At 37.5% G+C, this 21,906-nt stretch overlaps 1 protein-coding gene across 1 annotated transcript; it reads right to left on the bottom strand.

Annotated features, from left to right (window-relative positions):
• Positions 1-322: 322 nt before the first annotated feature.
• FMO3 (flavin containing dimethylaniline monoxygenase 3) lies at positions 323-19,843 on the bottom strand. Its single transcript, XM_047753709.1, has 9 exons — positions 19,771-19,843; positions 18,642-18,779; positions 10,243-10,431; positions 8,917-9,079; positions 8,518-8,660; positions 7,488-7,687; positions 3,918-4,273; positions 1,618-1,690; positions 323-929 (listed from the first exon to the last, which is right to left on the bottom strand). Exons 2-9 carry the CDS (start codon positions 18,771-18,773, stop codon positions 587-589), a joined length of 1,599 nt encoding a protein of 532 aa, XP_047609665.1. The 5' UTR covers positions 18,774-18,779; positions 19,771-19,843; the 3' UTR covers positions 323-586.
• Between the last annotated feature and the right edge of the window lie 2,063 nt (positions 19,844-21,906).

Here is a 21,906-nt window from a genome sequence, read left to right as displayed (position 1 = left end):
AAGAACTGGTAAGAATTTCTTGATGATACTGGAAATGAAAAAAATCTTATGTGCTTCATATGTTCAAACTATGTATTTCAGTTAAAATATATACATTTAGTCTTATCAGAGTAAAATATGCAGAAATGAATGAATGATTGAAAAATCATTATTATTATATACCAAGATAATTAAGAGTGGTTATAATTCAGTTTTGTATGGAAATAGATGGGTATTATTAAGACTGCTAAAAAAGTTTAGGAGGAATATCATATCCTTCATGAGCCGACTAATATTTACAAAAACTTAAATAATTAAATGAGGAAGAATAACAGAAATTGTACCAATTTTGCTCTTCAGTTTATTTTGTGTACTAGCATTTATAACATCAAACAAAATAAAATTTATATGCTATATTTAATTTTTCTTTACTTGGTTCCATTTAGGCCACAGGGTTTCAAGAAAACTTCTGCTTCATTTGGAATTACTTCATATCTTGTAAGAAGTCCTTAAAAGCAGAATGTTATTTTGCAACCTTAAACAGTTAGGAAAAGGGAATGATTTAAACTTGTGTTAGTAACTTTCAGAATCCTAGATAGAGTGATGATTAGAACAACACAAGCAAAACAGCAATTGATACAGCAGAAATAACTACAGGTCTGAACCAATTGCAGAATAAGCAAGGCTTCAGAGGACTCCCAACAACTCTTGTTGTAATGGGTTTCAATATCCGGTCCCACTGGGTCAGTATGGCATTTCTGGCTCCTGGCCACTTCCCAGGACCAACCAGCCTAAACTGGTATGGGCTACAAGGACCGAAGTAAACTTCCAAGGCCAACTTCGGATCTGTGAGAAACAGCCATGGAATGTTGGGCTTTGCCCCAATGAAGGAGGCAAGTTCATCCATGTAAACAACATAATCTGTCTGTATGGTATTGCTTTTGCCAAACCTAGGGGTGGGAGAGAAAACAGACTGTGGTTATCCAAGCTTTGTGAAGAAACAAGAACAGGGAAAATGCCTCACACATTTTTATCAGTGAGAATCAACATCAATCCTTTGTGTTGGTAAGGGGACTATTGCTCATTATCCTACATTTTGTAGTTTTTACTAAAGGACTTTCATGCTGATTTCATTTCAACCTTCCACAACACTGCAAAGCAACTGAGAAAGCCATTTTTATCCACATTTACAAGTAGATGAATTGTCTCTTGCTGAAGTGAAGTCAGTAATTCATAGCTACTGAGCTAATTAGTGACAGAGGCAGGACAGGAGCCCAGTTCTCTTTCTCATTTAGTTGAGCCATTTTCATTAGAGCTATCTGCTGGAAGGCATCCTTTACATCTTAGAGGATTATGGGCTAGAATACAGAAGTCCACATCCATGTGTTTCTAATCTCTTCTGATTTATAATCTATCTGAGTCCTTCTATGATATATTGAAGAAGCTAAGGGGGCTAAAACAGGAGTTAGTGTGGTATCAGGAGCAAAATAGATCCTTGATAAATATTTGTTGAGTGGATAAATTTAGCTCATAGCTGTCCCCCTAATGACCTCACTCAGGACTACTTGAGACTAAAACAGTTTCAAACATTCACAAATTCTTATTTTTCTAGACCTCCTTTACAATAGATGCTCTTACCATTTTAGCTTTTTCTCCATTTTTTCATCTATATCATGCATTATGTCCTTGATAGAAGGCAAAGTGCAAGTTCCTAAAAAATAAAAGGGGTGGGGGAAGACATGATAATATTTAAATCTGGCATAGGGCCAACCTGTAATGTTTCTTTTCAATAAGGATTATGAATCCCTGTAGTATTTTCAAATTTTTTGTCGCTGTCTAGTAAAATCATGAGCACATGAACAGCTGATCATTTTCAGACAAACATACAGGTCATTCCCAATCTTTTCAGAGATGATTCTTGTCATAGTAATTAAAAGCCATTACCCAAATAATTTTTCATCTTTCTATCTTTGCTCTTAAACCAGTTACAAGATTTTAAAAAAAATCAGTTTAAGGGATTATATTCTAATCTCTCAGCTTTATTTAAAAAATACTAATAAATTATAGCTAAAAGTAAATTTGTAGCTCTTTTTTAAGATTTGAGAAAAACAACTTAATAGAAAATTATCTTGCTTCACCAGAAAAGGGAATTTCTAACAAATAAGATATAGAACTTAGTGAAGTCCCAAGATTCTCTCTGAAGAGCCAGTGGTTCTTATATGAGACAGGATATAGACTGTTAACAAGTCACCAAGGATACAGGGAACCCTCAGGGGACCAGATCTGAGTTGGGGCTACCCAGGATTTCAGGGATTTTCTGGCATAGGTTTAAAGATTTCTCTAAAACCCAGAACTGAAGTTTTGTTACTTCAAATTTAGTGTGGTTTCTTTGGCAATTTTGGGATCACCTGGAACAAGACCAGACCTTCTAGCCCAGATCTGAATCTTTAAGAACTCAATGATTTGCCTAAGTCACTGTTTAAGCAGTCCTTACAGATAGTATCACATGAAAATCTTTGTAGACATGGCCTTGTTCCAAACCTTGGAATTCCTTCTGTCCTTGGGCAGGAGAATAGATGGAGGAGAGGCTGTATTCAGCAGCCCACCAGCTATTGCCATTAGTCGGCTTGTAACTGATCCCTCTGTCCTGGTACCCTGGTTTCCCCATATTAGACCGTTTGCCTTATCTCCCATTTTCCCTAAGACTGAGTCTTGGCCTTGTATATCAGTTCCTTGTTGATTGGGTCTCTGTCTTGTCTCCTTTCTTCAGAGCCCAGGTTATAACTCTTGTCTTCACAGAGAATAACTAGCCAAAATTTTAGTGCCAGTCTTTCTGAACATGAGTCATAAGCTCATTTTTTTCTAAGTAGAATTTCTATGCCATCACCTTCCTGGCTGCTGCTTCACTGGAGCAATATCACCTGGCACCACAACTCTGCTTGGGGGCCAGCGGAGTGAGGAGATTTAGAGAGATCATTGATATGCATGACTGTAATGATGTGGATTGCAGCCCGGTGGTGAGAAATGATGTAGGGTGTGAAGTGGCAAGTTCTGACCTCTGGCATAAAAGAACATTTAAACTAGCAAGTTTGGTAGGACTGGAAGCCTTAGATGTGGCTTCAAAGGAAGTGGACCTGCTAAGATGCCTTATCTTAAAGTTTTATACCTCTAAGACCACCAAACTTTTATGACTATATTTACTCTTTAACCATGGCCCTATTTGGTCTTATGATCTGAATCATCCCACAACTGCATTCAAACCTTAGTGTGACTCTGATTCCAGTACCTGGGGCTGGATGATGCTGTCTGCCTTTTTTGCCTGACCCCATTCAAGTTTATTGTTTCCTTTTTCTTTTTTAAAATACAGGGGATTAGTATTTACCTACCTTAGACAATACCATACTAAGTGCTTTCAGCTTCTAATGATCCACAGCTGGTCCTTATCTGACACATAGCAGGGAAGAAGATGGAGCAGAAAAACCACTGCCTCTTCAGCAAACATAATTTTTTTTTCATGACTGTGGATATTTAAAGTTGACTGGATATTGGCTTGAAAACATCTTTGGTTATTAACCTTTCAAGCATTGTCATTCTATTGTTTTGAAGTTATAATTTTATAAAGTTGTCATGCACTTAAGATGAGAAGCTCTGGCATTCTCAAATTTAATGAAAAGTCTTGGGTAATTAACTATTTTAAGGAGTTATAAATCACAAACACTTCATGAATAACATCTTTTACTATTGCATATGATAATCCAATGTGATAAATTTTAATTTATTATAAAATATAGTACCAAAAATAGAGAATTATAGATTGTCAAAACTGGATGGGATCTAGGATTTGTCCCTTGTTATTAGGACTATTGTTTTCACAAAGGCTCAAAGACAATCTCATTGTCATCCATCTTCCCCACCAATGAGTTTCTTTGTCTACTTACCCTTTATTACTCGTGCTGCCCAGCGGGCCTGCAGGTCAGCTGTGGGAATGGCAGCTCCAAGAGACTGAACAAAGCCAATGACTGCCATGGTTGGCTTCTCCAGTACAGGTGGGAAGATGTCTTTAAATAAGGTGACCTCATTGTTTCTGCTCTTAATGATGGATTCATCAAGGAAAGGATAGGCATAACTATAGCCTGTTGCAAAAATGACATAGTCAATGGCCTCAAACACTGTCCCATCTTCAAAAATGGCTGAAGTCTCTGTGAACTCCCTCACATTTGGCTTAATGGACACGGTGCCACGTAGAATGCAAGCTGGGAGCTCATCATTGAACACAGGCTCTTTCCTCAGGGCTCTGTATAGAAAATAGAGACAACCATTGGAATGGTAATATTTCCTCATTTTATTTGTCCATAATATCTAATTAATAATCATTAATAGTTAATAAGGAAGGAGAAAAACTACCCCCCCATTTTCTTTTTTCTATGTTCCATGCAGTGTTACAAATATGAACGAAGGACAAAACTGATGTAAAGTGTAAGAGAAGTTGCTTTTTGCTGATCTTTTCTCTAATTTCCGTGATCATTTTCTTCTCTTCCCCAGATTCTCTTCAAATCCCAGAATAAGCACCCGGGCCCTTTCCCCTGTTAAAGCATATATTAGGAAAAGAATGTTATGTCAAGACTACCTGGGTATTTAAATTCTTTTCTTTGCTACTTATCAACTATGAACCTTGATCAAATTAAGTGTTCTTAGTTTCTCTTGCCTCATCTTTCTCATCTGGAGTGTCAATAACTGTTAAATCTACCTGAGGTCATTGAGAGACCTAAGTAATATTAAGACTTTAGTATAGTTTGGGGCAATAGATAGTGCTCAAAATGTTAGCCATTATTCCTACTACAGAATCCTTCAAAGTGGTCATTGTGATGTAGAGAAGATCAAACAGGTGGAAGGAAGTCAAAGGTGGGAAGGCTGAAATTGGGTTCTTTCACAGAGGTGTGAGCGCATTCAGACAAAGGCACAAGTCAGGTGAAGGAGGGAGCATCCAGGAATATAAATAAGGCCAGGAGAGGGAAGAGGTCGGTTTGAATTTTTGGTCACTGGAAGTCTGGGAAGAGAGAGCTTTTGGTCATTTTTTATTCAATAATATCTCTAGAGGGTACAGATAAATCTGAACTTATGGGTGAACTAAATAATGCTGAAGGAAAAGAGTTCTTGCAGGATGGTGGGAGCTGAGAGAGAAAGAGAGAGAGAGAGGGAGAAAGAGAGAGCAAGAGCCATAGGTAGACTCTACTGGGGAGGAAGCCCAGACAATGAGATCAGTTGGAATGCTGCTTAGAAAAATGCTGGATTCAACTGCTCAAATTACCTGCCATTTATCTTAGACTAATTGAAACTTCTTTTGTCAAGACCAATAGGATCTTCAAACTGCCAGATCCAGTGGCACTATATCTAAGTACTGTCTATATTCTAACCAGTCCACATTTTGAACTTACAGTTTGAATATATTTTCTGTCTTGTGTATCCCACTGTTGCTCAACATCTTTCTATGAAAACGTCTAGAAGGCATATCAACTGTGATATGTTTAAAACTAAACTTCCGCTCCTCCCATGGTCTTCCACATATCAGTAGATGTCACCTCCATCCTTGTACCTTTGATCAGATTAAAAGACATCCTCCATCCCTTTTTTGCTCTCATATCTGTTATTTAATAAAACAGAAATTCTTTTTTGGTTTACCTTCAAACTGTATCCAAAATCTGATCACTTCTAAGCACTCATTGCTGATAACCCTAGTTCAAGTCGCCCTCCTCTCTCATCTGGGATTTTGACAATAACCTCATAACTAGTCTTTCTACTTCCTTCCTTAACCTACCCCCTACACTGGGTGATGATCAAAGCAGTCAAAAGTTACCTCTTCAGATTAACTTAGATATTATCCTTAATTTTCTCAGATGCCTGCTATGGTTTCCCACTGCATTCAGAGTAAAGAGGACAATGGCCTACAAGACCTGTCAGCTGGCTATTTTGATGTCTCTCATTTCATTTTCTTCTCTCCCCAACCCTCTTACTTAGGATGAGAAGCTCACTGCATTTTGATGAACATGTCACTCTTACCCCTGAGGAAGTGATGTTTTAGCTGTTCCTATTGTCTGGAATACTCTTCCCCAGATATTCTCCTGGCTCATTTTCTCATCTCCTTTGGGAATTTGCTCACAACTCTTTCTTTACAGTAAGACCCCCCCATGAGGACTCTGTTTAAAACTGTCTTGATGGCACTCTCTGTTACCCTTGCCTACTTTGTTTTTTTCCTCATATAGTATATGTCACCATATGATTTTCTGATATTTGTTTATTGTCTCTTTCCCACTACTAGAATGTAAGCTCCACCAGGACAGGGATTTTTGTATGTTTTCTTCATTGCTATATCCACAGGGCTTAACATAGGACCTGGCACATAATAAATGCCTAATAAATACTTATTGAATTAATGAATTAATTTTGATGTAAACAGTTTATAGTTTGAGTTTTTCACCTCGTGTCAAAGTAATTTCTTTTTACATGACCGGCTTGGGAGATGTTATAGGAAGGAATGAGGAGGAAATGGAAAATGCAAACATGGTAGCCATAATTCAGTGGAAGGGCTCCATTTAAGTGGTGGGTGATGAGAGCTAACACAAGGAAAGTCCTGTTTTTCTTAGCTCAAATTTTCCATTAGCAAAGAGGCAGTAAAGCAAGGTGGCTAAGAGTAAGGGGCTCTGAAGCAAGCAGATCTGACCTTGTTTCAAATCTGGCATCTAACTTTCTGGATGTGTAACTTTGATAAAGTTGTTAACTAAATTGGATCACAGTTTTCTCATTTCTGAAATGAAACTTGTAATAGAGCCATCCTCATAGCTGTTAAGAGAATAGCTACTTCTAAGGAGATAACACAGGTCAGAGTCTTAATAAGGTTCTGACATCTATTAAGTGCTTAAAACATGTTGACTGTTATTGCCATTACTAGGGACTAGTTCCTGAGGTATTATGTAACTTTCCAGCTGTGCAAATATGGTAGAGAGGATTGTGAAATAAGAAAACACCCCTGGGGAGTTCCTGTTGTGGTGCAGCAGAAATGAATCTGACTGGTATCCATGAGGATATGGGTTCAATTCCTGGCCTCACTTAGAGATCTGGCGTTGCTATGAGCCGTGGTCTAGGTCACAGATGTGGCTCAGATCCCATTGCTGTGGCTGTGGTATAGGCTGGCAGCTGAAGCTCCAATTTGACCCCTAGCCTGGGAACTTCCGTATGCCTCAGGTGTGGGCCTAAAAAGAAAGAAAGAGAAAGAAGAAAGAAAGAAAGAAAGAAAGAAAGAAAGAAAGAAAGAAAGAAAGAAAGAAAGAAAGAAAGAAAGAAAGAAAGAAAGAAAGAAAGAAAGAAAACACTCCTAATGTTTGCAGTTCTTTATCCCCTGAAATGTGAGAGGTGATTACCTCACTGAATTACTTGGTGGTTATAACACACATTAGGATTGTTTACGCTGAAATTAAAGTCAGCAGATATATCATATTTTAACTCTGCTTTACCTTTTTAAAGGGATCAAGCCATAGTTCTCGTGCTTGAATCTTGCATTCATTTGCTTTGTGTACCACCAGTCAGAGATGACTGTTGGCAAGTTGTTCTTGAGGAAGGTTTCAAATCGTGTGATAGTCATCATGTCCCATGGATAGCCATCATACCAGACCCGACTCATCACCCAGGAGCCACTTCTGGAGCTGATGATGACCTTGGAAAAAAAAAAAAACCCACTAATTAAACCATTAAAATGGGTGTCTATTTGTAGTGGATGTTGTGATAATGCCCTCCAGATCTGCACTTAGGAACAGAGTTACTATACCAGCTGCTGGGAGTGTTGCCAGAGGGCAGTCCCCAGGTATCAGCCTTCTTTGGGAGTTGCTTTGGTTGAAGAGGGGGCCTCACCCAACATATTATATACTCTTTCTGGATTCCCTGCATTCATTGACTGCAGGGTTGATGCAGAGAAGGAAAGGCCCAGCCTCTCATTTCAACCTGGGACAATTTGAAAGGACTATCTTAGCTTTAGAGTAAGTAAAAGATAACTTCTTTCCCTTACCTTTGAGGCATTCATCCAGAGAGTACTCCCAAATAAACTTCCTGCATTATAATCTACATTTTAGGAGTAACACCCTGTCATACTGTTCCAGGCAAATTTTCATTTTTAATCAAATCTTCTTAGGTGTAGGTGACCAATAACTGAATTCTAGTCATATTTTTTCTAGTTCCTATTTGATGATCCAAACATGATCCCACTAGCTTTGGAGGAATTTACTGGACACATATTAGGCATCAAACATCCCAAAGAAGAAGACTGTTGAATGACCACATCATTCTTTGCTGGTGTTCTGCCGTTGCCATCTCAAGCTATTTAAAATCCTATCTGTTACCAGGGGAAGTTGAGCTACATGAAGCACTTCTTAGTCTTCACATCAAGTACCCTGCCCCTGCCCCTCTTTCACATCACACCTTTCACACCTTTCAAATGATAAGTGTTTCTGTCCCTTTAAAGATAATTCTCTGAGTCCCTGAGAAGCATACCTGTTCAGCTGTGTGACTGAGTTCCGTAGCAATATCACAGCCTGAATTCCCCAGGCCAATCACTAGGACTCGCTTCCCCTTGAATAGTCCTGGTTCTTTATAGTCCCAGCTGTGGAAGCATTTGCCTTTAAAAAGTTTTAGTCCTGAGTAAAAAGTGGGAAATATAAATCATTTTGATTTCCATTTTAAAAACTGCTATAACAGACCTTGTGGTTGAATACAGTTGAATAATATGGAATTTAACATTCTAGGTGTATTAGATACAATAGAAGCTTATTTTAATTTAATGTGTACTCTTATAAATGGTATATAGATACAGGTAAAGATAAAGATATAGACATTATTAAGGTAATTCATTCATACCAGGTGTATAGATTTCAACCTAACTTTTGGCCTTACCTGGAAAGGATTCTTTTGGTAGGTTGGGATACACATGGTGTCCAGAACAAATCATTACAGCGTCAAAGACAACTGATTCTTTTTGACCATCCTTTTCGGTGGTAACATCCCATTGGCCAGTGATCAAAAAATCAGGATGTTTATTTACACGGGATACAAGCGTCTAAGAGAAGCACAGAAAGATAGTCTTTTTTCTATGCTAACAGAGGTATGGCACCAACTTGATCAAATAGTATGAAAAAAATTCTTAACTGTGGCTCAGAAAAAATACTTAAATTGTTATTAAGGTACTTATTGCAAATTCAACATTCCTTCAGAATAAATAAAAAAAAAAAATTTTTAATCCCCCGGTAGTTCCTTTTGTCTGACTAGTACTTTCTGCAGTTCAGGAGTGATTCCTTTTGGAGATATGACAGTGAATTGAATCATAATTTGCTAGAGACATATGCCATATGTGGTAAATAATTTGGTGGCCAATAATATTTGTAGGGACAACTATTTCCTAAAGTATTTCCTTAGCCATTTTATTTTTAATATTATTGTCTTAAAATGAAAGATATCATGTATATTCAGAGCATAAGTCCTTTTCAAATTTTAGTGTGCATAAGGATTACTTGGGAAACCTTTCTTTTTTTTTTTTTTGTCTTTTGTCTTTTTTGTTGTTGTTGTTGTTGTTGCTATTTCTTGGGCTGCTCCCGCGGCGTATGGAGGTTCCCAGGCTAGGGGTCCAATCGGAGCTGTAGCCACCGGCCTACGCCAGAGCCACAGCAACACGGGATCCGAGCCGCGTCTGCAACCTACACCACAGCTCACGGCCAAAGCCAAATCGTTAACCCACTGAGCAAGGGCAGGGACCGAACCCGCAACCTCATGGTTCCTAGTCGGATTCGTTAACCACTGCGCCACGACGGGAACTCCAAGGGAAACCTTTCTTATTTACTAATATAAACATTGAAGCTTGGGTAGAATTTCAATTATTCAGTTTTAAATATTTCAAAATTTCCATTGCAATTCCCTTTTTTGATGCATAAATTGTTTAGGGAAAAAAGAGTTCTTTATTAATTCATGGCTATTTTATATTTATTTCTTTGCTATTGATTTCTAAGTTTATGTCATTTTGGTCTAAGAACTGTATGTAGTCAAATTTTATAAATTTCCTTTATTTTCTTGAGAGGAATGTATCTTCTCCAAATCTAGGATTGGAGATGCCACATTGTTAATAACATTGACAGATATGAAAGAGATACTAAAAGGAACAAATGACAGTCTAGTAATACAGAATTCCTCACAGTTTTGCCCCAAATTAATTTTTTGATAGTATCTTACCTTAAACTGTATATATTTCAGGAGGTTCTTTTCTTTGGCAAATGCAGTGATATATTCCTGGAGCTTGCTGTTATGCATAAAGTTGGGAAAGTCATCAGGAAATGGGAAGTCTGGAAAACATGTCATCTCTTTGGAAGAGTTGGTGAAGACTGATCTATAAATACTGGCCCTGCCTTCCTCTGCATGGTCCTGTAAAAGTATCATTTTAAATGGAAGAGAGTTTGTAAATGAGTATTCTTATCATAATCAGGAGCCAGTTTCAAATAATTTTCACTCGTTTTTCAATTGGCTTTTACCAAAAAGTAAATTCAATAAAATATGGCATAAATTATTTTCACTCTAACAATTTGACGTTGATCAAAGGAACTTAGAATGTCGAAGAATATATCTTTCTTAACATCCTTTCTTTGCTAAGGGAAACAAATTCTGAATTTCATCATGTCCTTTTAAAATATGTAACTAAGATCATTTTATTCCTTTGAGCCATTAAACATAGCAATGGATATTTTCCAGAATTCACCCCTGCATGATTTCAGTGTGTCAACTCATGAGCATGGACAAGATGTGATATATACATATAGTAGACTATTATTCAGCTTTAAAAAGAAAGGACATTCTGACATATGCTATGATATGCATTAACTTTGAGGGCATACAGTATACGAAGTAAGCCAGTCACAAAAAAACAAAAACAGGAGTTCCCGTCGTGGCACAGTGGTTAACGAATCCGACTAGGAACCATGAGGTTGCGGGTTCGGTCCCTGCCCTTGCTCAGTGGGTTAACGATCCGGCCTTGCTGTGAGCTGTGGTGTAGGTCACAGATGTGGCTCGGATCCCGTGTTGCTGTGGCTCTGGTGTGGGCCGGCGGCTACAGCTCCAATTCGACCCCTAGCCTGGGAACCTCCATATGCTGCAGGAGCGGCCCAAGAAATAGCAAAAAGACAAAAAAGCAAACAAACAAAACAAACAAACAAAAAAAAACCAAAAACAGTATGATTCCATTTATCTGAGATAACCAGAGTAATCTCCTTCATAGAGACTGAGTGGTGGTTGCTTGGGGCTAAGATGAGGGAGGAATCAAGGATTATTGTTTAATTTCTGCAGTGTTTTACTTTGTGAAGATTAAAAATATTCTAGAGATAGATGGTGATATGATTATAAAATAATGTGAATGAATTTAATGCCACAGAATTGTATATTTTAAAATGATTGAATGGTAGGAAGTTCCTGTCATGGCTCAGTGGTTAACGGATCTGACTAGTATCCATGAGGATGTGAGTTCGATCCCTGGCCATCCTCAGTGGGTTAAGGATCTGGTGATGTTGTGAGCTGTGGTGTGGCATAGGCAGGAGGTACAGTTCCGATTAAACTCCTGCCCTGGGAACCTCCATACGCCAGGGGGATGGCCTTAAATAGACCAAAAAAAAAAAAAAAAGGAAAAAAGATTAAAGACTTGGTCTTTATTGTGAAAAAATGAAAAAAAAATTCCTTCAGTGTAACATGAGTTAGTATTTACTTCTGGTGGATTAGTTCATAATATTTTCTTATGTACCTGGGCAGAGAGAACTTTGGTTATGTTTAGGATAGTGGTTTTCAAATGTTTTTGACCATACTCTAATGGTTGGTAATATATTTTATATTGCAACCTGGTAGACACACAAACACACATACACACAGAGGAAACAAAAATTTTATAAAACAAGTCATTTTAAACAACTTGAGTTGAACACATTCCATCCATTCTATTTAAACATACAGATTGATTCATTAATTTATATCATAGCAGACTAATGGGTCATAATCTCCAGTTTGAAAAACGCTAAATGAATTGGGTAAGGAAAAAATGGAATAGAGGCAGAAAATGAGGTGATGGTGAATTACCTAAATCCTAAGATTTATCTTTTGGGGTGAAATTCTGAAATTTGCATAACCTCCTGTTAGACTAAGGGGAACGCTGAGGGCAGAGGGGCTTTGGTTTTAACATTTGAAATTCTGTTAAGATATCACTTCAGAAGCTCTCCCTGAACCAACCTGAGTAAGGGGGAGGTAGACACAGCAGAGTCAAGTAGCAATCATTAGGAAGAGGTAGCAAGATTAGAAAGAGGTAGGAGCTTAGTTTAGCTCTCTTGAACCTATTCAGTTTAAATGAATTAGGGGTTCCTACCTGTTCCCCATGGGATGGAGAAATTATCTGATAATCTTGGTAGGTACTTTACCAGAGTTGCCATGGTTGGGGCTAACTGGCATTTTAAGAGAGCTGCAGAGTAGACCACTTGTGGCAGTGACTCAATGAGCAAACTGGACCTGGCAAGTGGGAGACTTCAGTAATGCAGTTCACTGGCCCCTGACTAAGCTAAGAGAGCATAGTCCCTAGGCTCGTCAACTGCCGTCTTTAGTTTAAGATTCCTGAATAATGAGTGTGAATGGTAACCAAATGGAACAGGAACATCAGGCACCCAGAAGGGCCTGTGTTTGAATTTTGGGAACTTTGGCTTTCTTCCATACAAAGTCATCTAAGCCCTCTTTTCCTATAAGCCCAGATACAATTTTGGGAAGAGCTGAGGGGCAGGGAAGGGACCTGAAATTTGGAGCATTGACCCAAAAGAGACCTAGAGATTAAGTTGTGCAAGCTGGGGGGTGCACCTCTGTCTTGGAATGCTTTTATGCTACTCTCTATGTAATGCTGGATATTTGTCTGTTGTCCTACTCATGTAGATGTAAAAGAGTGAGCCGAGCACTTAATCTAGTGTTGCTTAAAGATAAAACATTGCAAAATATCAAGAACTCATAGGAGAAAATGGGAAAGGATCTTGTAGAACAGAGTGAGAGTTTTGGAGGTGGCTGATGTGGTTCACTCAATAATTTCTTGATTTTTCCTCAAATTATATCTTGAGGCATTTGGTAGACAGAATTTTAAGAATGACCCTTAGTGCACCTCATCTTTGTATAGCCCTTTGCTCTTTGAATATAGCTGAAACATGTACATAACATATCACTCCCATGACTGCATTGTTATGTGGCTTCCATCTAATCACCCAATCCCTTTAGAACAAGAGAGTTTTCTCTAGCTGGTAGCAGAAGTCAGAGGTGCAGTGGAGGACGATTCAGCTTGTTGTTCTGGCTTTGAAGATGGGGGAAGCCATATGCCAAAGAATACTGGCAGGCTTTAGGAGCTGAGAGGAATCCCAGTTTATAGCCAGCAAAGAAACAAAGTTGTTAATCTTATAAAGCAAGAAACTGAGTGAAGATTCTTCTGTAGCACCTCCAGATAAGAGCTTAGCCCAGGCAGCATTTTATTTTTGGCCTCGTGAAACCCTAAGCAAAGAACCTAGCTGAACTGTGCTGTACTTACCTGTATAACAAAGTAATAAGTGTACTTTTAAGCTATTAAATTTGTGACTATTTGCTACCCAAAAATAGAAAACTGATACAAGGCCAAAGGTAAGGTTCTAGATGAAGCCAAAGTTGGAGAAAATTATGAAACAACAAGGGAGGAGTTTCATATAATAAAAATGATGCAAACCTTTGAGACAAGTTTGAGGTGCTTTTGTACTTTGGCTCAGGATAACAAATCTCCCTAGCAATGGTGAGCTGATTGGTCTGCAGTTTTCCCTAGGTTCCCAAAAGGTACTGGGAGAGGAATTGCAGCATCTATCAGCTACATCATTTGAGACTTTCCTTTTTTTAAACAAAATCACATCACATCATGGCTATTTTGCTGTTCCTACTTATTTACAGTGTGTCTCAGAAACCATGTTTATAGAGGGATTCTTTTAAGTTGCGTATAGGGTCATAAATTGCATTTTCAAATAAAATTTGTTGGGGGTCAAGTGGTCAACAAAGAACAAAATCTTCTTTATTTATGGAAGTAGCTTTATTTATTTATTTATTTATTATTTTTATTTTTTGTCTTTTTAGGGCCGTAACTGCAGCATATGGAGGTTCCCAGGCTAGGGGTTGAATTGAAATTGTAGCCACCTGGCCTACATCACAGCCACAGCAATGCCAGATCTGAGCCGTGTCTACGACCTACACCACAGCTCACTGCAACACTGGATCTGGAACCCACTGAGTGAGGCCAGGGATCGAACACGCAGCCTCATGGTTCCTAGTCAGATTCGTTCCCACTACGACACAACGGGAACTGCTTTATTTACTTCTTGATTACTAAAATAAGTAATCCAGACTTCTGATTAAACACGACAGATTATATAGATACATTTAACTCTTCTTCTACTAAAATTACTATAAAAGTATCAGAGGTATGAACCAACAAGGAAAAAAGAAAAGGTAAAAGCAAATAAGAAATAGCAACAATGTTTTGGAAGATAGAACATAGATGGAAAATGTACTTAACAGACCAAAGAATGCTGAAAGCTAAGACTAGATCTAATCAAATGGGAATCTGGATAAATAATGATAGCAGAAGATATCCAAGGGCTACAATCCTTCATTTCATACAGATAATTTCTCAAGAAACTAATGAGTATATACTTTCATATACTCTATTAAAATGAGTGAATAAACAAAGTAATAGGAAGATAAGTTTTCCAGAAAATGGGGCTACCCTAGATAACAATAGTGTGGCTAGCCTAGAGAAGAGAAGGAGGACAGTCCAGAAGAATATTTAAGGGATAGTTAAGAGAAGAATTAAGCTGATGTATTTAAACAGGTTAGGAGGAGAATCAAAATTCTGTGGGAGAGCTTGGGGGATGAATTAGAGATGGTATTCATAAAATTAAACCCACAAAGGATATTGGGAATTATTAACTCCAGTGGAAGCAAAAAGTTGTTCTAGAAAGAAAATGTAATTGGAATCCACTAAGTGGCTTAGCAATAGGCAGTGCTTACTTGGCTTTAATAATATAAATATGAGGTTTTATTAAATAAAAAATGATAAAACTATATGAATAAGAAGAGATGGAAAATATTATGGGGGTATCTTTTCTTCCAAATATTCTAAGGGACTGTTCTTTGTACATAAAATCGGTCAAAATAAATTCTATAAACACACAGGAAGCTACAAGAAATGGGCCAAAAATGATTTTTGTGAAACAGAATTCAAATTCAGTCTGAAAGAGGCCAGGCATTAGAGTAAGAGTATATCCAGTATTGCCTGATTTTCTGATTTTTCAAAAGAAGACAGATTCCTAGATTTTCATGTGAAGTACCCTGATTTTAAAATAACAGATTAAAATTTTAGAAAATTATATAGATCAAGTAAAACAGGCTGGCTGTAGTGTAAGAAAAGCCAGTTTGCTAATTCTAAAACATTTAAAAACTATTGATTTTTTTTCTGGTAATTTTGTGATTATCTATTCTATCATTATTTTTTGTAACCAGTTTCTAACTTATGTCCTTCATGGTATAAAATTAGATAGTCAGCACATGATAGTTTTTCCTCCTTTCCATTTTCCTCTTTTTTTTTATTATAAATCATTTATCTTATTGCATTGGCTCAAACTCCTAAAAGAATATTAACTAGTAGATCTTCAAGAGAGAACTGAAACAATTCCTGGAGAAAGGGTTTTCCACCTTCATTTTGTTATAAATTTCTATTTCATTGTATTGTATTTTATTACATTGTTAACAGAGAATTTCAATTTATTTACATGTCTTTTCAAAAATTTCGAGATTTTTTTGGTTAAGACTCAGTGTTAGAAATGTTCCATGGGCATTTGAAAATAGGCATGTTTAATCTTGTTAAAGCACGGAGTTAGTCATATATTAACAAGTGACTGAACAAAGTGCAAGATGCAATGTTTGCTAAGCTACTATTTGACTAAAACTGACCATGATCCTTAAAACAAATGAGAACTATGTAAACAATCTAATATTTAAGATTGCACTTCAAATTTAAAGAGCCAATAAAACCCCAAAAGGGGCTTCAAAGTGCTCTAAAATTTCTTTCCTTAAAAAATTAACATAGTTTTCTACCTGAAATGATTTCCTTCTGATGAAGTACCAAATTATGCATTTCTATGTAGAGATGCTTGTTTGTAATAAAAAGCACTGAGCACTAGAAATTTGGAATCAAGGCTTATATAGCCCAAAGTTGCCAGGCCCCCAGAATATAAATTTTAGTATAATGTTAGAATATTGTAACAAGGTCAAAATCCAGTGTGATTATTAACAAGTAATTAAGTGGTAAGTCAGTTGCCAGCTTGCATCAGAAAGCAAAGTTAGCTGGAAAGAGCATGAGATTTCTTCTGCTCCCTGTTAGTCCATATGTGGGATGCAGAGGTGGAAGAATTGATAGTTTTGGGTGAATTTATGAATCTTGATAGTGATTATAATCAACACAAGGAGAGAATAAATATTAAAGACAAACTGGTACATAGGCTAGCAGAAAAAAAATCATGGGAAGTGAATAATGGGTTGGATGCCCAGAAAAAAGGAGACTTGATTCATGACCCTTCAGGCCAAATCCAGACAATTTACTGACATATTGTTTGGGGGAACTCCTGAGAAAGGGAGACATTTCCCCTAGACCTGAAGCCTAGTTATAAAGTAGTTTATTTTTCTCAGTGATCAGAGCAGGTGAGGCAAATACATCATTCTGCCATTGGTTCAGGGTTAGAGGACTAAACAAGTTTGAATTATCTGTGCTTTACTCTTTTCACAGTTAGCTAATGTTTGGATCTCTCTGAAAGAAAAAAAAAGTTGAAAGAATGAAAGATGCTGACTTTATTTTATTTTTTATTGTTTTTGTCTTTTCTAGGGCTGCTCCTGTGGCATATGGAGATTCCCAGGCTAGGGGTCTAATCGGAGCTGTAGCCGCCAGCCTACACCTGAGCCACAGCAACTGGGGATCTGAGCCACATCTGTGACCTACACCACAGCTCACCGCAATGCCGGATCCTTAATCCACTGAGCAAGGCTGGGGATCTAACCCGCAACCTCGCGGTTCCTAGTCAGATTCTTTACCCACTGAGCCACGACAAGAACTCCGAAAGACACTGACTTTAGAAACTAAAGGTAATGAAAGGACAAAATTTACACGATTTTATAATTCCATAACGTGAATTCTAGGTATACTGCTACAGACTCCTAGAGGTATTTGAAAAACACTGCAAGTCACAACATCATTTGTAGTCTGTAAGCTCTCATAGAAGTAAAATAGTTAGGCAACTCTAAATAACCAACTGTATTAGTTTACTGTGGCTACTGTAGTAATGACCTCTTAAAATGTGATTCCAGAGGCCAGGAGTTGGAAATCACTATCACCGGGCCTGAATCAAAGTGTCACAGAGTCATGTTCATTCCAGGGACTCTAGGGAAAAATCATTGTCTCTTCCATATTCCAGTGGATGCCAGTTCCTTGGCTGCTTTAGCAACCAGTGGCCACCTGTATTCCTTGGCTAATGTCCCCTTTATACATCTTCAAGGTCACAGTGTAGCATCTTCAAATGTCTCTTTCTGACAGAGTAACATTCCCTTTTCTCTCTGTCCTTGTGTGTCAGATCCCCCTCTGACTCTCTCTTATACGGATATGTATTATGGCATTTGGGGCTCATCAGATAACCCAGGATGATTTCACCATTTCAAGATTCTTTATGTTTGAAAGTGTCCTTTTTCCTTATTAGGAACATTTACAGGTTCTAGGGATTAGAACCTAATATTTCTGAGGGGGCTATTGTTTAAGTAGCCTACAATAGTCCACTGTCACGCCCCAAAAGAGTCACATTTATCCCACATGCAAAATATATTCACTTTACCCTAAAATCCCCAAAGTCTCAATCCACTGCAGCATTAAATCAAGTCACAAATTTTACTCATATGTCATCAGCTCAACAGTTTTAAAGCTAATTATCTAAACTATCTAAATCTGGTATGAATGAGACTCTGCATATGATTCACACTGGGCAAAATTACTCTCCATTTCTGGATCTGTGAAACTTCCCAAAATACAGCAATGGGACATTTTTGGGCACAGGGTACCCATTACAAATGCTCCCATTCCCAAAGGAGAAAACAGAAGGAGAAAAGGAGTCACTGGTTCCAAGCAATTCTGAAATCTAGCAGGGTTTCAGGGCCTGGGACTGACCACATCTGTCTCAAGGTTCCAGCCTCCGAGTCTGAGGTTCTACCCTCTGGGCTGGAGTAACTCATGGAATTCTATTACATAAACCTAACCAGTATTTGACTGTGGATTTTATCCCCAAGTGGCTCACTTATTAATGATTTATCAGAGTTGAATTCTGTACACAGAGACTAAGCAGCCCACCATCTTATTTCCTGCTGAAGTAAGGGACTTAATTTCCAATGTGCTCCTGATCTTCTGCTTCATGGAGCTATTATAACTGCCATGACAGCTGGTTTGGAAGCCTATGCCCAAACAATGTGTTCCTGTACCTCCCACCTCATTCTCCAGTCTACTGCAGTGGCATCCCACTCACCGAGAATTTCCACAAGCCCCCAACGTCTTCACCCCTCTCAAAGCAGGTGGGCTCCAGCCCCTCTTCCAGGCAGCTCCTGATGGAGGCCAAGCCACTGATACCAGCTCCAATAATGGCCACTCTCTTCACCATGGTCACCTGTGCAAACACCCAGAGAACATTTCCAGCAACAGTATTGTCAAGATCTCATTTTTGCTTCTTTTTGTATCACTCTTTGGCTTAATAAGAAACTTTTTGTACCCAGAAAGCAATATTTTAAAAAAGATCAAAATTCCTTTTAGTCATCTAACTACACTTCCATTTTTTACTTTTTAAAGAAAATATTTTCTTCCAAAAAAGGGAGGCTTTTTGTTTTTAGTTAATTCTTTAAAATTAAGAGATTAATGGTGTAGCAAGGTATTTATCATCAGTATTTATCATCTTTGCCTTTGACCTTTTGTCGTTTACTCTCTACTAGAGAGAGGGAATGGGAGAAACAGGAGATTGACAACTAAAACATTTATGCACACACTTAAACCCACCAACATTTTACATATATATGTGTGTGTGTGTGTATATATATATATATACATGAAGAAACAAATACATATGTGTATGTATATGAACACACACGTACACATGTACCCACACCCATGTGTATATATGAAAGAAGAGACATACATATTTGTGTGTGTACACACATGCACATATTTATTTCTTCTATTTTGTCATAAGACTTGATAAGGAATAAGGTCTGGTTATATCTGCATTTCAGAATGCCAGGTAGCCACCCTCTTTCCTTCCCTAATAATAGTCTTCATCTTCTCAGTTAAAAAGAAAAGTCAAATCTCTTTATCAAACACAGCTTCTTCCCATTAGCTGCTACCCTCAGCTTCCATTCTCTCCTAAAAATGCATTTACTTCTATTTTTTTCTTTTTAGACAAAATCAAACAGATATGCAGAAAAAATAGATTTGGATGATAGGAATCATGATCCTTAATTCTTAGGAAAAAAAAATCTACTTGAATTTGTATTTCATTCTCATTTTGGCCACATTTGTTAGAAATAGAACATGATTCTCCATTTACCAATCCCACTCTCCTCCCTCTTAGCCCATTACAATATCATCCTTTTTTTTTCTTTTTATACCTTTTGTTTTTCTTCACTTCTGTGTGTTTATAAGTCTTGTTCACGTTGTTCTGGCAGTTTGAAAGAAAAAATGTTTCCGTGAATCAACACTCTATGGGGGTTGGAAAATGGGAGGAGCTGTTCTTAAAGAGGAACCCACATCCTTGTCCTCCAGCAAGTGAAAGCATTATCAGCTCCATGTGAATGATGGGGCTCTGCTCCAGTCTCTAAGCTGCCCCATCCCTACTTTCTCTTTAGTCATAGTAAACCCAATGTACTGCTTACAATCCTGGACTCTTGGCCTGGGATTCAGGCAGTTATCCCAGATAGGTGATTCTATAGTCTTTAGCTCTGTTTTATTAGTGTTATTCTAAATTTATTTTTCTCATTCTTAATTCTTTTGTGGATCTCTCATGGTAGCCCCCTAAGACTGTAGAAAACTAACTGCTTACTTAACATACCCCAGCAGTGATGGGCTTTCTTTTCTCTCTTTCCTCCTGTCCTCTCTTTTGACTTTTGAGGTCAAAGACCTTGATTTCTCAAATCTGTATTTATTTGATTCTGATCAGGGTGTAGTCATCAAAAGGATCAAATTCCAAAAATTGATCCATTACCAGGGAAAAATTTTTTTGATGGTAAGACTAAATAAACTGCACCTAACTCTCAATCATGAAGTAAACTACAGTTTCTAAAAATTGTTTTCCTACCAACCACATTCCTCTATCACTTAAAATTATGACACCTCAAAGTTTTATCTAGTGAGTGCCCTCATTAAGCAGGTGATACACAGTATAAACTGCTGGCATATATTTAATTCTTGAGGATTTGCCTTTATATCTTTTGGAGTTGATAATGCTAATCTGTAAAGTAAGTGTGATGAACTGCAGAGTCAGAAACACTTCAAATCTTAGTTTAGTCACTAATAGCTGTATAGCCTTAAGCTAGCCATTAAACCTCTCTAATCCTTGTTTTCTTCATTAATAAAATGAGGATATTATACTGTGACTATCTATCTTGCTCAATGGTTAAAATGTTTAGAATGTATGTGTGTATATACATACACACACATATATATATTCTATATACATATAATACATTTATATCTATGTATATATAAACCTGGCATGTAGTTAGCCAGGTAATATTTTTTACCAAATGATAAATGTGTGTTGTTGGTAAAAAAATATTATTTATTTAAAGAATTTTTAAAATTTAAAATTTCATTTTTTTAATTTAAAATTTTTAAAATGTTTTAAATTTTAAATTAAAAAATGAAAATTAAATTTTTCTTTAAATTTTTAAAATTTATTTTTGCTTTTTCTAGTCATATCACAGTTTCACTAAATTTTCTAGGCAGAAATTCAGATCTCAAGATTTTATCTCCTTTCATTTTATCTAGATCTCTTTTTAGTTTTTAATGCTACACAAACTATACAAACTAGTGACTGCAGATATCCTCTTTAGGAAGCAGTACCATTCCTGTAACCTTATTCATCTATGGATGAGCATGACACACCCAACTCTACCTTGGCTTCTGATGTTATTTGGCTTCCTCTAGGAGGTAAAAAAGGCTCCTCTTCTCCATTCTGCCTTTGGCAGGAGTATATTTCATCTGTAGCAGACATATTTAGTAACCCCAATCTCTCCCAGGCACTTCAGCTTAGTTTTTGCTTGCTGCTGCTTTCCACACAGCCCTCTTTCATCTTCAGAATCCCAGGTGCACAGGCCCTGGTTAAGGGAGTGGCTGCTCCCTGCTTCATTGCCCCTCTTTTACAAACTCTTTTATGTGGTTTCCTTCATGTTCTCTGGAGTGGGCCAGGTGAGACAGAACATTAGAAAGAACAATTTAGCTTAGAGGGTGTGGCACCCCAAGGAGGTATCCCTTAGTAGTGCTAAGATTACTCTTATTTCCTAGCAACTTTCCCTTCACCCTGTATTTGATTGTTCTTCTCCTGGATCCTGTAGCTTCAAGGTTCCAGGCAATAGTTTAATTGTGGGTGCTTCAGTGAAAGGACTAACTGATTGTCTGAAGGAATGTTGGGGCTAAGTACCTAGACTCTATTAGCTTACTCTCTGTTCTCTATTTCTTATCTTTTGTAGTCTCCATAACTTCATAGAAAGATGCCTATACAAGCTTGTAAAGAGAGGAGGGAGATA

This window comes from Phacochoerus africanus, chromosome 11 (assembly GCF_016906955.1).
Source record: "Phacochoerus africanus isolate WHEZ1 chromosome 11, ROS_Pafr_v1, whole genome shotgun sequence".
Classification (NCBI taxonomy): Eukaryota; Metazoa; Chordata; class Mammalia; order Artiodactyla; family Suidae; genus Phacochoerus; species Phacochoerus africanus.
The sequence above is the reverse complement of the archived record's forward strand: the minus strand, read 5'-3'. Positions and strand labels throughout refer to the sequence as shown.

Excerpts from the sequence above, each read along its gene's own strand:
- FMO3 (XM_047753709.1), bottom strand. The coding sequence starts at position 18,773 with ATGGTGAAGAGAGTGGCCATTATTGGAGCTGGTATCAGTGGCTTGGCC. Across the intron at positions 4,274-7,487 it reads GGCTTGATCCCTTTAAAAAG|AGCCCTGAGGAAAGAGCCTG; the intron begins GTAAAGCAGAGT and ends TTTTCTATACAG. Across the intron at positions 1,691-3,917 it reads GGCAGCACGAGTAATAAAGG|GAACTTGCACTTTGCCTTCT; the intron begins GTAAGTAGACAA and ends TTTATTTTTTAG.